This window comes from Athene noctua, chromosome 17 (assembly GCF_965140245.1).
Source record: "Athene noctua chromosome 17, bAthNoc1.hap1.1, whole genome shotgun sequence".
In the NCBI taxonomy this organism is placed as follows: Eukaryota; Metazoa; Chordata; class Aves; order Strigiformes; family Strigidae; genus Athene; species Athene noctua.
This window is the reverse complement of record NC_134053.1, coordinates 11,859,323-11,876,801: the sequence shown is the minus strand read 5'-3', so window position 1 is coordinate 11,876,801 and position 17,479 is coordinate 11,859,323. Positions and strand designations below refer to the sequence as shown.

The window sequence follows — 17,479 nt, the reverse complement described above, 5'->3', positions numbered from 1 at the left end:
AAGCAGTGGATGTAAAGCTCCATATCGTGGTTTGGCTGGGGGGGTCCCTGATCTGACCGGGAGGGAGGGTCTGGAGCCACGGAGGAGGGGGGGGGGGGGGGGGTGTTGGGCTCTCTGCAGTGCCCCAGTGTGCCCAGCCGCGCACACAGACCGAACTGGGGAACGCTGGGGCCGGCCCGCAGTGCAGCACCCCACAGCAGCCCGCCGGCTTTGGCCTCCTCCAGCCTCCGAGTTTGGGGTCAAGTTTAATGTCTTTCTGAGCTCAGTTTTCTCAACTACAAACCTAGTGTGGCTTTAGCCTTTCAGGGTTGCTTTAGGCCTAGATTTATTTTAAGTGTTTTTTGGTCCTCAGGTTGCTTTTAACAGCACAGTAATTTTCTTTCCTTTAAAAAATAAAAACCACGTATCATAGAAGCTAAAAATAGGAGATAACAGCTTTTATCTAACCACAGCTTTGTGCATTACATAGAAAAGTCTTTCAGCAGGACGTAAGGATGAAGCAGTTCATGGCCATGTTAAAGAGGAATAAAGACAAGGATCCCCCGCCTGCCAAGCTGCTGGATCTAGCAGCACAGCTTTGCCAGGACCTCCAGACCTCATCTCCTAGTCTGGAGAAGCTGGTTGGGGCCATGATGGGATGCAAACACAAGATGTATTTTCTCACTAATATCCACATTGTCCGAGCTTGTGTGCTCGTTCATGTCCATAATGGGCAGCATGATACAGCCTGCAGACTCCTGGAGGTAGGGATGTGTTTCTTCTTTCTTCATGGAGACAAAAAGCAGTATTAGAAAAATAGTAGGTAGAGCTGTTATTGGAGGGGTACCCAAACTGCAGCACGTGGAGTGTTTCCAGCTGGCGTACAGCACTGGAAGGTGATCTGTGTATTGATTGACCTGAAGCACAGGATAAAGCCTTTGCTACCTGCAGTTATTATTAATGAGCCAAAGGGAAGAAGGTGATTGGGTGATTATGGGGTTGGTTGTAGTTTGTGAAAGCAGGATTTCTGTTCTCTAATGTGGTGGTTCTTGAAGTCTGTGAAAAACTTAGGGCTCAGGATATAAAAGCCTGGGGGAGGCCAAGTTTAGAGGTCTTGCCAAGGATGGGAAGATAGGAGGAAGGCTGCATGGCACCTCTCAAGGTGAGGGATTTTGGCCTCTAGGTCTGGTAATGTGGCCCTTTTCACCAGGGGAGAAGAAGGAATTAGGCAGGCAGCTCCCCATGTACATTAGAGAAGGTACAGCAAGCCATATACCTGGAAAATGCTACCATCTTTGTCAAATCAGGAGGAATCTCTGAGTAAGTTTCTACTTGTTGAGGGTTTTCTCCTTTATAGGAAGCCTGACTGACTACCTGGAAAGAGTTTGCTTACATACTCTTTTGTTTCAGTATTGCAAGGCAAAGGAGAAGGAGCAGCTGGTGCAACTTTGGCATGAGATTCACTACCGGAGGGTTATGGAGAAACACCACACAGATTTTCTGACACCGCTGCAGAAATTCCGTTGCAGGAAGAGGTACCATGGCATGGGGAAACTGATATTTTTTCCTCTGCTGTGAAAAAAGCAGGTACAGGGGTAGAGATGCAGAGGCTCTATTTGCATCTTAAGATGGCTGCTTCTTGGAGCTAGGTTTTTCTTGGCGTTTTGAGCACTTGTAGCAATGTGAATGACTCTTTTTGCGTCCCTTTTAAATCCTGTTTTCTCCTGTGTACAGGAATCCTCCACCTATTTCCCTTTGTCCTGAAGGTTTGAAGAGTCGAAACTATTCAGATGAAGTACGCCAGCAGCTGCACAGGTTTGCTACAGAGGTGACAACAAATCCAAACAAGAAACAGCGGGTAGGGATATGCTAATTCCAATCAAGTCTTCTTGTCATAGAAAAGCAGAACTCTGCAATCTATAACTAGTTTCATTCTAAATCCTTGTTTTCAGAAGCCCCAGTGGGGCTGGGATTCCCCATATTTGATCTTTCCCAAAATGTTTCCTTAAAAAAATCATCAAATTAATGCTAAGTAATTTCACTTGCTTTGGACAAAAAGATCAGGGTAAATAAACTCCTCCCTGGGCTTTTAACAGTTCTAATTTTGTAGTGATTGAGCATAGGCAGCGAAACAACCATCACTCATAAGAGTTATATTACAGTGATAAATAGCTCTGACTTGACTGAGTTATAGCCTGTATAAAATTGCACTTTGCTTACCAGAATATATTTTGTACTGATTTATCACATTAAATTCACAGAATTTGAAAACACAGTGGGCCATGTTGATGTGTGCGTGTATCCACCATATTTGGACAGGGACAAATTTGTAATGAAAGTGATGTGTGAATTAATTCAGTAATCCTTGTTGATTACTACCTTGCAAGGTGAAGGCTTCAAATTTTAAAGTCTGCCTCTGTGATGCTCAACTTTTCCAACACTCATCTCATGAGGCAGGGTGGCCTAGTGCATAGTTCTGCAGTGTGAAGATGGTTTATTTCTTACCCTTTTTCACAAAGCACAAACAACTTCCAAATTTTCATTTTAAAAAACCAATCTGAATTGGGAGCATAATGAAGCTGCATAATTAAGTCTGAAAAGGTCAGGAGGCAATGATCATTTATGCGTTAATTTCCTAATACATTCTTTACTTATGTGATCTCATTATTTAACAGTTTAATACATCAGAATTTTTTCTGTGAACATGATACAGATATTTATACTGCTCACAGTTTGTGAAAACTATTTAATATAGTAAATGCATTAATGTTTATCCTTTTAGTGTAATGTTAGTGATGTGAAGCTGTCATTCTGTGGGAAGAGCATGCTTTGGCGAGGTTTTACATTTAAATAGAGCAATAGAAAATAACAGTATATGGCTTCCTTTAGCAAACAAACTGTCTAGGGGAGCAGGGTGGAATGTGTGTTTTCCAGCAACTGTTTTGAGTTTATAGATCAGTCTCCTCATAGACTTATCTGAGACCTAGTGAACAAATGTCCCTGAGTTTGAAAACTCTTTTGCTGGGCTGCTTTTAGAACTGAAGGGAAAAGCCTGATTATTTGGATGTGGTTTATTCTTTTTCCTTTGATTTCTCCCTACACCTGGGTTTGCAGGAGGAGTTGGCTCAGCACATGAACTTGCAGCCAACTCAGGTCTATAACTGGTTTGCAAATTATCGTCGACGTCAAAAATCCTGCCTCCATCATACGGAAAAACTCAACAACTCCTGGCCTGAGAGGGCTTTGACCTACCACACAAAGGAGCAGCAAGATAACGGATACTACGCTGCACAAACTGCAGGTTTGTCTCTTCCTAACGGGCTTAGGATGTGGTCCAGAAAGCTGGAAAACAATTTTAAATTCCCTCAGTAGGGAAGGCTATTCTTCTCCAGAACAGCTTCTATGCTGATGGATCAAGTGGACACTAGAGGCGTCTACTTCAGTGGAGTGCCTCATTGTTTGGCTAAAGGCTGTCACTCTGTAGAAGGAGCAAATATTGACAAGGCCTGTGTAAGGACAGGTGAAAAGAGATGCCCATCTCAGAAGGGGCACCAAATGGAAGCAAATACATGGAAGGCAGCAAGCTTTAGCTCTCAGATTCTGGGATCCAGGCAGTAGTCCAGTAAGACTGAGTAGGTCTATGTCCCTTCATAGAATCTTGACCAAATTTCAGTCACAGGGAATAAGACGGACCTGCTGCATTTGGCAAATTAGACTTGTTTCATTGTTTTTTTGGAGTAACTCTTAGTGTTCTTTCACCTGTCCGGCCTGCATCTTTCAGATGGATCTTGTGTAGGTATCGGCTCTGAGCAAATGGAGATAACCCTCATGCCCTGTGACCCTGGGTGGGAGCAGTCAGCTGCAGATCTGGATAATAAGCCTCCTGAAGGAATGTATTTAAAGATGCTGGAATCCAGGTGATGTATGAAAAAGTCTTTACAGTGACAGTTCAGAGATGATGCAACCTTTAAAATTGTTCATGGATCTGACTTTCATGTCAGTTCCCAGGGGACATACTGAAGAGTCTTGACTCCATAGATGGGAACGGTTCATCCCCAGCATAGGCAGGCAGAGCATCTAGCAGTTAATCTCCCAGCTGTCAGGGGCAGGATTCAAAGCTTCCGTTGGGGGGTCCTTCCTCTTTGCAAAACAGTATGTCTGGCTAATTTATTTTCTTTGTCATTACAGCTTTATGCAGAGCAGTCAGCTGTATGAAGCAAGGGCAAGCAAGGCTTTCTTGACCTCTGACAATACTGAACAGCTTGTAGCTTTCTGCACGGAGTCTATGCTGGAACCAGGAACCTGCTTTAACTCGGCTCTCTTGCAGCCTGGAGCAGTAGCAAGCAGTGCTGATGCCAGCCCCCAGCAGGATAACTTTGCCCGGTGCTCTTGCAGGCCCCTTACCTTCCCGAGTGAGCAGCTGGCCATGTGGCAGGCCCCTTGCAGCACCAGAGGAGTCTCTGGCTCCATGTGGACCCCAAGTATGGAAGGTTAGTAAAACTGCACCCAGATTGTTGACCTTAAGAGTTTTCAAGCTTCTCTTCCCTTTGTTGTAAACACTCTTGCTCACTTACATGACTTTCCAACATCATGACAAATGGGAGCAGGGCTTACCTTGGGTTCTGGAGTTCTGCTCCCATAGTAGCTCAGTGAGAAAACCTGTTGATTTAAGGAGTTGAAACACACATTCCTACCTACTCTTTTGCTTAAAATGTAACTGCTTCCATAGGATGGTACTTTTCCAACAAGGCGGATTCCTTTTAGCATTTCCATTGGAAGAGTCCCTTTGGGGATTGCCTGCTGTCAGTTTGCAAACTTCTGAGCTTTTAAATACCTGTCATTCTTAAAAGGTTGCCTGAACAGAAGCTGTGAACTCCTAACTGTGACGTGGTGCTCGTCTTTAGCAACATATTCTTACTTCCCTTTTTTCTTCCTGCTATTCTTCCTCTCTCCCCATTTCCTTCCTGTCTGGTCTTGTTCAACATTCCCACCGTCTCTTTTCTTCTCCCTGTTCTTCATAATAGCCTTGATAGGATATGTAAGTGATGTCCACCTGCTTTTGCTGTAAATCTAACAGAACAGAAAGTGCTGCCTTCATCCAGCCTCTGGTGAATGTGGAGCAAGGAGGGGAGGAATAGCTGGGTCAGAGATTGGGGTCATGTTAACTGTAATTGTCTCTAATACGAGCATTTATTTCAGCAGGTATCAGAGCTCCCTTGAGCAGAGTCCCTCAAGGTGGCTGTATTGAGGCCAGTTCAGGAAGAATCATTCAGCAGTCAGATTTAGAGGTTGAAAGCTTCATCTTTAGAGAAGAACAGCTAGGGACCCTGGAATCTATTCTTCCCCACAGGTAAAGGCAGCGGAAAGCACAGGGCTTCTTAAAGGCAGGAGTAACAATGATGCTGTGGGTCTAGCCTTGTCCAGATCCCCCTGTTGAAGAGGGTTACAGAAAGAGTGTAGTGACGCATCTCATTCCAGGGGCCTGATTCTCCTTGTGTCAATCATATTTTGCAGATATTTATATCTGTGCACTGGAAATGGGAAATGCTGGATGAGCGCATATGTGTTTTACAGTGGTGGCACAAAGGAGATTTGGGACCAGTCTCATCAGGAAAGATAGGAACCTCTCTTTTTAAAGCAGGTTTAGCTTCTGAGCTATTTGCCTGTTTTTCTTTTTGGCAGAAAATCATAACCTATACTGATCCAGTGAGAGCTGATTCTGTGGGCTGGGTTGGTAGGGCCCATAATTAATCCTAAAATAGTTTTTGTAGCTTCATAACCTCATGACATGATTGTTCCATAGTGCAAGCTTTCCAAATTGGAAGACAGAAAGACAGAACAGTGCCTGTCTTTCTGTTTTCCACCTGTAACAAATGTTTCAGACTGCAGGTTTTCTCTGGGACTTGAGATAAATTCACAGAATGCAAAACAACAAAAATCTGTGCCATCTTCCATATGTTATACAACTTCCATAACGTTACGTAAAAATAAACACTGCCAAACAGACGTTACGAGGTTCTTTTAATTTACTGATCTGCAAGACAGAGCAGGAGCCGCAGCCCCATTTCATAACCCTTCTGCTTGACACTGTCCAGCATTTGTGCTAGCCTGACACTGTCAATAATATTTCAGAGAGATAGGTAGAAGCAGTTTTATTCCCACTTTATAGATGAGGAAGCAGAAGCACGGAGAGGCTTTGTGGCTTGTCAAGCAACAAGGGCAGGCAGTGATTCACTGGAGATAGAGATCAGTGGGGTTTTGCCTCCCAGTTCCCTGCTAAAAACACTTCTGCCATTTATCCCTGTTTCCTAGTTGACTTGGGGTCTACAGATGTTCACACTCATGTCAGATGCCTCATTCTGAATTGCTGGGGAGAACACAGATCTGGGCATTGTAAATCCACCTCAGTCTGTGTTGGTAGGATTCACACTTTTAAACAGTGGCTAAAGATCATGGAATATCAGTGAGGCTTGCTGACAATATTTTGGCTGGATTTAAAATTGCAAGTTCTGACTCTAGAGTGAGCTCATGTTTATTTTTAAAATATGTTCCACCAGTAGAAGAAATCTATGGTGAATGTCTCCTTGTTGGGTATGTCGGTTGTGCCAGGAATCCACACACCCTTTATCGTATTCCTGGCAGGGGCAGGGCTTGCTGCTTCATTGACACCTTCTGGTGAAGATAGTTATTTGAACTGTACTCATAAACCCTGTTTAGTGGCCTGGTCCAGTTTCCCCCAAAATCTTGAACTCTCCAAAACACCATGAATGCTATGGAACATCAATCTCTTTAGAAATGAGTGATGCTTAAGCTGCAATTTCATCTAGGGTATTCTGCAGTTCCTCTCTAGAGAGCCAAGAGACCTTGCACAGGTAGTCTTGGGTAAGATCACTGCTCAGTGAATAGCAATGAATGATGATCACCTTCTTGTCAGGCTGAGCCCTCTAACAGCTACTGGATTAGAAAGAAGTGTTGTCACCGGAGTCATCTCTAGCAATAATATTGCAAGGAGCATCTCTCATCTGGGCACTCATGAAAGAATCAACAGCTTAAACTGTAAGGCAAATGAATGTTGCTGTCCTGGAAAGACAGGGCAGTGAAGGTATCTCTGCTTTACAGATGAGAGTAAAGCATAGAGAAGGGAATTGTTTAGCCAGGGTCACCCACCTGGAGTGGACTTAGTGTTATGGTCTCACTGCCTTGCCAGCACCTGTGGCTCCCTCCTCATAAGTGCAGGGGTAGAGGTACAAGTAAGCCAAAGGATCCTTAATCTGCTCGTCTCATTTTAAAATGTGCTCACCCTGAAAGGACTTGGCCTGAAAGCTTATTAGAACAATTCCTGGTGATTTCTTTCATGGGCTTTTTACAGTCAGTCCTACACACTTGGGCTGTATCCAAACCTCTTATGATCTACAGGGCTGTGAGGTGGGAGTGTGAGGGGGAACCAGGCTGGAAGCTGACTGTCTCCATCTGCTCCTGCTGCCTGACAGGAGAGTTTGCTCCAGCTAGCGAACTGGAAGTCCCTGTGGGACACCAAACAGATGCTTGCCTTTACAGATAGTGGTGGTGTATCCTCTTCAATCCTTGAGTTGGGACAGGCACAATGTAGCTCAGCTAATGGTTCATGCAGTTCTCATGCTTCCCATTTGAAACAGAAAAGCACACTGAACTCTGTGGATCAAGACAGACTGCATTTATGAGCCAGCATATTGATTTAGAAAACACCAGTGCTGAGACGTTCATAGCAGTTTACCACTTCTGCCTGCATTTTTGGGATTCCAGCTCCGAGTGCTAGGAATCCTCCTGCTGTTAGGCTCTCCCCTCTTGAAAACCCAGCACCCCAACAGTGGCAGGCAGCAAGTTCAAAATGCACAAAAGGGAGCTACTTTTTGGCATGTTGCACCATTAGATCACAGAATTTGTTGCTAAGGGCATTGTGCATGTCAATGTAAGTGAGCTATGAAAAAGGACGAGGCGAATTCTTGGGGGGCCAGGAGGTTGAGTCCATTTGTCATTAGTACACGTAATTGCCTGAATGCAGCCTCCAGCATAGAAGTCTGAAGACTGATTGCTGGAACCTGGGGGCCATTCCAAGGAAGGACAACTTGACACTTGCCCAGTTGCTTCTACTTTTTTCCTGTGCTCTTATTAGTTGGCACCTTTGGTCTGGGCCTGTATGGCCGTTCATACCCAGGGCTGTTCCTGGGGGTGGTACGGGCAGTGTTGTTGGAGTATAGATACTTTTGAGTTGGTGATGAAGGGAGAGAACATCCCATCCTCCAGTACCCAGTGTCTCCTACTTGACCCAGTGCCTGCACACTGTGACCTCTTTCAAGAGGTTGGCCGAGCCCCCAGGGGAGGTGTGGATGGGGAAGCCATGTCCCCAGGCTCTCCACTGGCAGCCTTGAAAAGCTATAGTAGCCAATGTTATGGCTATGCCTAAAGCCACATGTTTATATGTTTTGACTCTTAAAGTCTGTGTTTTTAAAGTATGTTCCAGGAAAGAGACATTTTGGTAGACATCTCCTTGTTTATGGAGGGTCCTCTGGGGGCATAAGGAAAGTTGCAAATCAAGATGCAAACCTTGTATACTGTTCCTGGTCAGGCTAGTCCTCCCACTGCACAATCTGTATTTTCAGGCCATAACAGTCTGGAGAAATGGGGCAGGTCTGTAAACAACAGAACTCTGTTGAATGAATAGTCTTGCCAGCAGCCCCTCTTGTCCTGCTGCAAAACGTTACAGTAAGTAGTGAATAGAGCATAAATACAAATGCATTTGTGTATCATATTTTCTTCCAGTTCCTGTCAGACTGTGTTTGGCAAGCCTCAGTGCCCACCTGTTTCTGCACCCTCCGTGGCAGAAAGCCAAGCCCTGGGACAAAGCCAGGTAAGAGAACACACCTGATGTTCAGAGAAAGGCGCTTAGCCCTATATACACTCTCCAGCTGTAGCTCTCACACAGGAGATGGGAAATCTCACATTGTATTTAATATGAAACATGTCTGATCTAAACATACCTTTTAGAATCCAGTTCGGAGCAAGCTGGGCATTCCCTGGGTAGCATCCAGCAGACACTAGAAAGAGAGGTGTTTTTGTTGTTTATTCCACTTGGATTGCTTGTCAGATCCTGATTTTACTAAATGTGTTATTGAAATGATGGCCAAAACAACCTGTGCAGATCAAAAGTGTCATTTAAATTTTGAACAACGGAGGGCTCACCTATCATTGTCAAAAGATAACAGGAAGATGGCTGCTTGAGGGTCCTCTCCTCTGAGGGGTTCTGCAGATTTTGAGTTCTCTCTCAGACCTCTTAAAATTGTTGATGTAATTTTCACTTCCAAGTCTGTGCTATTGCTGAGAAGGGATTTTGTGATGTTCCAAGATGGCTGATAGCATTGTACAGAGCAGTATTATTATAGGACATGACAAAAGAAGTTACTTCCATGATCTGCATGCCTTCTTATGGTGATTTTAAGGCAGTAGAGAAGTTAGATATGTGGTGCTTTCAAGTGGATGGGAGCACAATTCTGAATTAAACGTTCCCTAAAAATAGGACCCAAGAAAGCCCTCTCTAAACTGTACCTTGAGCTATTTTTTGGCTTCACATGCATTGGTCTACAATCAGTTAGCATCCATTTCTGTTTCCCTTGCAGTGTAAGCTGCTGGAAAAAACCTTTTTAAAAGAGATTTTGAAAAGCAGGAGACCATATCTGCTGGCCTCATTATAGGAAGCGGCTGCAGCTCTGAGGGCAGTAACAGAACCTCTTTTGAGCCTTTGAAAGCATCAATATAAAGATCTGTATCTTGGAAAGTGGCCTTTTTACCAGCAATAATGTGAGCCAGATGAGTAGGAAAGCTTTGGGCATTAATAATGAATGAGCCTTTTCTAAGATTTCCAGTGCATGCAGTCTCTGTAGCTAGATTTTTCATCTTGCTGTTTTGCATTCTTGCACTGATTTTGCAGTGGTGTAGAAACATGACACTCGGTGCAATGTGGGCTGGGGAGCAAGATACTCTGTGATGCCTGTAGATGTCAAAAGGGGGCTTCTTCAAATCTTTGTAGTAATTATTCAGTTCAGGGTTTCAGAAAAGCAGTTTTTGCACATTTGTGTGCTGTAGGAAAAGGAAGAGCTTGAATGATTTTTACAGCATTCTACAGACTTCCTGGACACTGTTTCTTGCTGAATCAACTTGCCCTGAGCTTGTTGCAGGAATATGCAGATGTTCCTGTGTCTGAACCACAGGGGTGCAAATGTACACTTCCTTTTGTCCACACATGAATTTCAATTTCCTTTTCATAGGTCATGCATCCCATCAGAGTCAAAATGAGAGTAAAACAAAACAAGAAAACAAATGAACAAACAAAAGTTAATTCATTTTTGTGTAATTTCTGCCTGAACAGAGCTCCCTTGTTCAGGTGATGACTCCCTTCTTAATTATTTCATCCTAGTCTTACCCACTGTCATTTACTAGCTTTTATAGGAGCCAATGCTTTGGGCAAAGGGAAGGGAATTGCTCTTCTCTGAATTACTAAGAGTTGAACTGTGCACTGTTTGTGCTTGTCGTTGTTACACCTATGTCCTGAACTTAGAAGGGAACAAGGGCTTTGTCATTTCATGCACACAGCCCTCACCACTGACATTCCCTCCCGCCACAGTCTTGTGCTACTCTCTCTGCCCAAAGGAGCTCTTCCACTGTGAGCCACAGCATCATTAAAGATTGTATGTGGTGAAGTTTTGACTCCTTCCTGTGTCTTTCAGGTCCTGGAGGATCCAGCTGGTGATCCATTAACCAACGACACATTCTGGGGAGCATGGCTGCTCTTTGAATTCTCAGCTGGGGGACGAATGTGACCTGCCTGCAGAGACGCTCGATGTGGTCTGCACTTCCCCAGAAAACACTCCATCCTTTCCTGTTTTGTTTTTTTTTGGTTTTTTTTTTTTGGTTTTTAAATGAATGAGGGGTTTAACATGGAGATGAAGAGAGAGAATGAGGTAGAATGATTAAGGCTTTTTCTAATGGTTGCAAAGTTTGTTTTAGTGACAGTTTTATTAAGAATTTTGAAAGGTTAGAAGAAACAAAAGGTGCATTTTGGATTGTAGGTTTTTACTGGAACAGTCTGAAGCTGCACTGTAGATGCTAAAACTACCAAGTTGCTGGTTCTGTGGCAGTTACATATTTCTACCCATAGCACTGGTCAGATCTGAGTCCTTAATTGCATCATGAAGGTATACGAAGCTCTCGTACTCAAAAAGAGTAAATTTAGTTACATTGCCTAGCAGTGAATATTGGATAACTTTTTCTCAGGCCTGGAAAATAAAGTCTCAGTGAAGTGCTGGGAAAATACTGCTGTTTCTCATCTCTGAGAGAAACAGCAGTATTTTCCCATCATCATCTTCTGTTGTACTACTGGGTGTAACTTCCAGAGTGTTCCATGCTCTGTGGTGCCGCAGATAACACAAACTGGAGCATGGCAGAATTTGCAGTGCTAAAGTCAGTGGTCTTGTGGGACTGGGGGAGGGCATACCAGTGTTGTCAATATGTAATACTACCTGCAACTCCCATTGCCCGGGAAAGAAGGATGGACGGAGGAGGTGGGAACTGCTGAACCCTCCTGATCCATTTTCCGTCCCCAGATCAGGATGGACTGAAACTGCCAAGGCAATTCTGTCACCCTTCAGGTGGTCTGCGGCAGTCTGACACCAGGCAGCAGCAGGCGAGCACATCATTTTCAGACGAGCGCCCTGCAGTGCAGCGTGAGTGGTGCAGACTCTTTCCTACACGCGGTAGTAAGTGTAGGACTGATGCTGTATTTGCCTGAAGGCTGCTTACTCCGCAGGGGTAAGCTGTTTCGCTGAGGCTCTCCTGGGGAGCTTGCACAACTGCTCCTTTTGCCCAGTACTTTTCTTAACCCAGCCTCAGGGCTGCCTGTTAAAATCCTCACGCTGCTCACGGATCAGGAGCCTCGTTTCCTTTCTTTCTCTAGGAGACTAAAAAGCAGAATTGTGTATTAGAGCGGTGGGGCATGAAGTAGCAAAGCAGACCCTTGCTGCGGGTTTAAAGCTACTGCTGCAAGTCACCAGGCAGTCTTCTGGGTATTTTCCCTTCGTATTACTTCTGGTTTTAAATTTTGTATTGCAAAAGGGGTGATCATTGCCAGAACTCTAGCCTTGAGATACACGAAGTAGATGCCTCCGGTACCTTTTGTAATGAAGTTAGCGAATAAAGGTTACGAATGACTTTCTTCAGGGTTCATTTGTCCAGATAAGGGTGTGAAGTGATAATGTATTTAATTACGTATTAAAACCCTAGCACCAGCGGTCCTGTGTACGCTTGTGCGAGTTGAGACCCTGCCCGCCCTTTATTTTGGCGGCTCTCACCTGGAATGCCACGTTCTTGTCGTTGGATGTTTTGTGTTTACAGCAGCGGTGCGTGGCAGTGCACACGATTACGTTTATTTCCTTCGAAAATGGGGCCTCGACTGAATCCATGCTGGTGTGCGGGGCGGAAAAGTGCCGGGCGGCCGCAGCGCACCCCGCAACAGGCGAGGCCCGGGCCCGCCCGCCCCTCCCTCCCGGCCGCGGCAAGCCCGCCGCCATGGCGGCCCGCGCCGCCCCCCCCTTCCTCCCCATTGGCCCGCCGCGCCGGTAGCAACAGCGACAAATTTACCCTGGCGCCCTCTGATTGGCTGCCGCGCCCCGCCCGAGCCATAGCAACAGCGAGCGGGCGCGCGGCGGCCGTGGGCGAGCGGGGCGGGGCCGCGCGCGGCCGGCGGGGCTGAGGCAGCGGCGCGGTGCGCGGGAGCGGGGAGAGCCGAGACCCCGCGGGGCCCGCACCGCCGCCGGCCGCGGGCCGCCCGGCCTCAAGGGAGCCCTTGTCTGGGCGTTTGCGCTGCCGTGGGCAAGAGCTGCGTCTTCTCCGCGGCCTGCGGGGGAAGGAAAACGAGACGCCAACCAGTGAAACGGCGTTCGGGCAGAAACGGCAGCCCAATAGCAAAATTCACGCTGGATCTTGATAGATTTTTGTATGAGATCCCAAATAAGGTACCATAATTCTCACCCCTGATGGTATGTCACGTCACTCCGATGCCCGAGATTTATCTGGTCGGTGGTATGTAATGCATGGGGTGAAAGCCAGGGTGGCGGCATCTCCCCGCCGCTGAGGATTGATATCTTGAGTAAAGAGGAATGATGCCTCTTTTACAACGAGACATATTTCAGTTCCTTTCAAATATTTAGTGCTGTTCCCTGCCAGGGAACATGATAAAGATTAGATTAACGCTGCTCCAGCTGTATGGAAATTTTAGGTACCTGTCATTCAAAATTAAATAGATTATTTCCTAAGAAAGCAACCTGTGCTAGGGAATGCAGGTATTTTGGTTCTGAAGATAACTGAGCTTTGTTCTACCATCTTAACACTACCAGTGTCCTTCTGATGCCTCGTCAGTTTTTTAAATAGCTCAAGAACACAGTTGTTTTGACTTTTTAATTAAAAAGAGGCGGCTCAATTCACCAGAATTCCTAAGGAGTGCTAGAATGACAAGTCTCTTTTCCAGACATAAATCTGAAAAAGGCTTTGCAGCTAAAGCAGAATTAAAGCTTTTTCTCTTACACTTCACTTGATGAATTTCATTTCCAAATTTGGCACAGTTGTTCTCTGGAGGACAATTGAATTTTCTAGGTCATTTCCCAGATGAAATAACTTATTACTTTTCTGGAAACTTATGTTAAATGATTCAAAGCTTGATATGTGAAATCCAGCAAATTAAAAGTATTTCTCTGTAAGAGATGTAAAGTCAAATGGTTGAAGTACAGTATATTCTGGCCCACTAGCATCTTTGCCCCATGTCACCTGGGTATTGGATCTGCACAAAACACTTGTGAGGAGCTAATTGCATCTGGACAAGAATTTGCAAACTGTGCCTACGGATGATCTCACAGGACTTAACTGGGCTGAGTTACAGGTAGCTGAGCAGAGCTCAGGGGTAGGCTGCTGCTTCCTCATCCCTGAGCTAGAACAGATGGGATGCAGAGCCGTGCGGGAGAGGAAGAGGTCAAGTGGATCTCTACCGAATGCCAGTGACGATTATAGCATTTGGCCTCTGCCTGTGCTGCTGGGTGGTGGTAGTCCTTGAAGGATGGTGTAGTGGAGTTCTTTATATTGTATTCACGTTGGGCTACCATTTGAACTGCTCAGTGTGTGTCTTACCTTGTTCTTGTTTCCTAGGCATGATCTGCATCCCAGCCATGTTCTGGTTTCCCTATCATACCATATGTAGCAAGCTCTGGATGTGTTTTTATGTTGTTCTTCCTTGGAGCTGTAATTAGAAGCACTCCGAGCACATGACTGACCTGCTCTGAGCTGAATGTGCTGTACCTGCTGTTGTCATTCCTCCTCCTCAATGTGGCATGGCCTATCAAAGGAATGAGCTTGCCCTAGATAGAAAAAACAAAGCCATTTTTATCTTAAAATGCCCGTAAGGGCCTCAAAACCAGTACTTATATGTGTTAATCACAGAAAGGGGATGGAAATCTGGGAGCACTTTCTGAAGTTGCGTTACTTAGCTGTTCCTGTGGTGAGAAGGACACTGTCCCAATAGGCAAGCATCCATCTTTTCCAGCACTGCTGCTAGAGGCAGTTTTCCCCCTGGCAGTTTGACAGACAGACTGAGCTGTTGCCTATCAGTAGTTCTGAGTTAGAAGTGTGGTGTAGAAATAGCTGTATGGAGGACCTGCATGGCAACTGCCAGTGAAAAACTTCTCTGAACTAATCCGCTACAGTACTAGAGAGGATTAAAGACATGAGAAGCAGCTTTCCCTGGTTTCAGTCCCATTGATGGTTCTGCTAGCTATCACAGTTACTGAATGGGCACATGTGAGGCCCACTCGGGACAAGTGATAGGAGATACAACTTCAAGGCCAGTGTTTTCAGGCAGTCTCTTGTTCTGGATGCCTGGTTCAACTTGCTTGGGGCCTCATTTTCAGAGGAAATGAGCACTTACGCAGCAACTCAAGTAGGGCACCCAGAATAAGAGGCCACTTTTGAAAATGTTGGCAAAGGCATTTTGTTTTATCTCTGCACTTCATTAGTCTTATCCCCAAAGTCTTTCATGTTATGTTCTACAGTGAAAGGTCATTGTTTCAGATCAATCATTTTCAGTGGGATTTAATCCAGTTCTAAGTCAAACTAATCCACTTTGGTAAAGTTTGAAGAGCAGTAAAAATTCATTGGTTAAGACAGATCTGGGCTTATTTTTTAAACGTGGCTGCTGGTGCTGAGTCCTTAATTGTGTATGCCCAGCATGAGGTGTCTTTGGGGTGGTTCTGGAAATGCTGGACATCTAAATTCTGATCTCATCTGTAGGCTGCAAATGCTCAGCACCTCCAAAACCCTTGGGATTTAGTAGGATCAAGGTTTTTCTGTTTGTTTCGGTTTTTTACTTTTAGTATGTGCTTCACCTAGGATGGGGTTTTTTCATCTTACATATAGAGCCTTTTTTCAACATGGTGCTCTGGTGACAGCTTCTGATAAGCAGGCTTTTTCGTGTTTTCCTGTTTATGCTTGTGAATTCTGGTTACTTTCCTTTGATTACATAAAGAATAAAACCACTTTCTTATGTCTGGACAGGATTAGCAAACACTGTGGTCTGAAGCAGCTCATAAAGAGTTAAAGCTGGCTTTAATTAGCTACTGTGTTCTTGCCACTTAAAGAAACCTCCACAACTGAGCATGCTTCACAGCCTCCTGTGCATATCCCTGAATCATTCTGGCAAGTAAAAACACTGCCATAATCTTTTATTCAGACATAGTGCTTATTCCTCACTGGACTCTGAAATGAGCAAGCGCTTGAAAATAGCACATTTTGCCAGAGAGTTCTGAGGATTTATCAAGTCGAGTCTGCACAGGATTTTGAACATGCAAAAGGCTACTGTGTGTGAATGCTGAGTGATATTAAATACACTGCAGTTATCCCAAATAGGTTATGTCTGTATATTGAAACCTTTCCCATGAAGCAAGAGCTTCACAGGTTTTGTACAAATCACCGCCCTTTTGTTTTAAATATCTTCCCATATTGGTGAATAGATAGATAATTTCCTTTACTACAATTCACATCATGAACCCTACTGCTTCTGAGCAGCTATCAGGCAGTGTAATCTTTCTTCCTTCATTCTAGGTTTTACCTTTGAGTTATGAGGGAAGTTCTCTGAGAATGAATCAAGATTAATATGAAATTGAAATATGACAAATAGTAGAATACTGTCACACACACTGTGACAGCCTTGAGGGTTCTGTTGCTTGTTAAGCTGTGCTGTATGGTTTGGTTAGAAATGTATCATTGAAATTATAGTCCCTTGTGGTTTGGGAGAGATTCATCACACTTCAGCTACACCCACTCCTATCTCGTGCTCTGATCTTGTCATTGGTTACAACACCTTTCCTCCCCGATGCGCAGTTATCTCACTTTACTGGGGGGATGTGCTGCCAGGATTCTAACAATAAAAATTACAGATACTCCTAAGCCTGTGAAAGAATCTGTCCTTACAGCACTATCTGGGCATCATGCCCCACATAAGTGCCAGTCATGGTATTTCCAAGATCAGATGCCCACAAACTCTTCATCATTCTTCCTCCACCATACTCATCTCTACTTCCTTTGCTGTGATGTGGAAGGTGGTTAACTTCCCCAGCAACTGGTAGTTGCTTCTGTTCTCTGTTTTTCAGTGTCTTGTCCCCAAGACTTTTATGATTCAGTAGTCCCTAAATAAAACATTTCCTTGCTGCAGCAAAGAGAGGGAAGACAGTTTGCTTCAGGGATGAGGAGACTTAATGGCAGGGACTTTGTAGTACTGCTGCTATAGTTCTAGGAGTCTCAGGAAGAGTGCTGCAGGAGGTGTGTGCTCCCTCACCGCTACCAGAACCACCAAAGGGGGAGGCTTTCCGCCCTGGGGAAAGGCTGGGAATGGCATAGTTTCCTTGTGGTGTTTCCTCTTCACCGGTGTACTTGGTAGCTCTGTCCCCTCAGCTAAACATCAGCACCGGGGAGACGCCCTCCGAGACTGCCTTGGTGTCCCCAGTGCCCCTGTGCGGGGCCGAGCAGTGAACTTGGAACAGCATTTCAGTGAGCAGCTATTTGTGGAACATTGGTGCTGTCCAATAATCAGCTGTGCCTGTGGAGCAGAGCCACCGCCTTAGGTCATGGTGCAATTTTCAGTACCATAAGTTTCTCCATCTACAAATTCTTGCTGGGTGTGGTCACTTCACCAACAACTCTCAATCCTGCCTCATGAGAGCAGCATTTCTGAGCTCCTGCCTGAGCTTTGCCGGGAATCTGGAGCTCCGTCAGGTCAGGCACGATGCTTGGCCTCTGAGCATGGCTGAGTTCCCTAGTGTTTTGCCCCCCATTCAGCACTCTAGTAAAAGGTCTGCTGACACTTCCATTTCCTTTTCATTTTTCTTTTTGAGACATTGTAACTCAGCTTATAGATATTGTAGCAGATTAA

The 17,479-nt window shown here is 45.1% G+C and overlaps 1 protein-coding gene across 1 annotated transcript; it reads left to right on the top strand.

Annotated features, from left to right (window-relative positions):
• The first annotated feature begins 482 nt into the window (after positions 1 to 482).
• Positions 483 to 10,968, top strand: ANHX (anomalous homeobox). Its single transcript, XM_074921521.1, has 8 exons — positions 483 to 743; positions 1,390 to 1,514; positions 1,714 to 1,837; positions 3,094 to 3,280; positions 3,761 to 3,896; positions 4,168 to 4,469; positions 8,779 to 8,866; positions 10,740 to 10,968. The coding sequence occupies exons 1-8, from the start codon at positions 495 to 497 to the stop codon at positions 10,768 to 10,770; spliced, it is 1,242 nt and encodes a 413-aa protein (XP_074777622.1). The 5' UTR covers positions 483 to 494; the 3' UTR covers positions 10,771 to 10,968.
• The last annotated feature ends 6,511 nt before the right edge of the window (positions 10,969 to 17,479 follow it).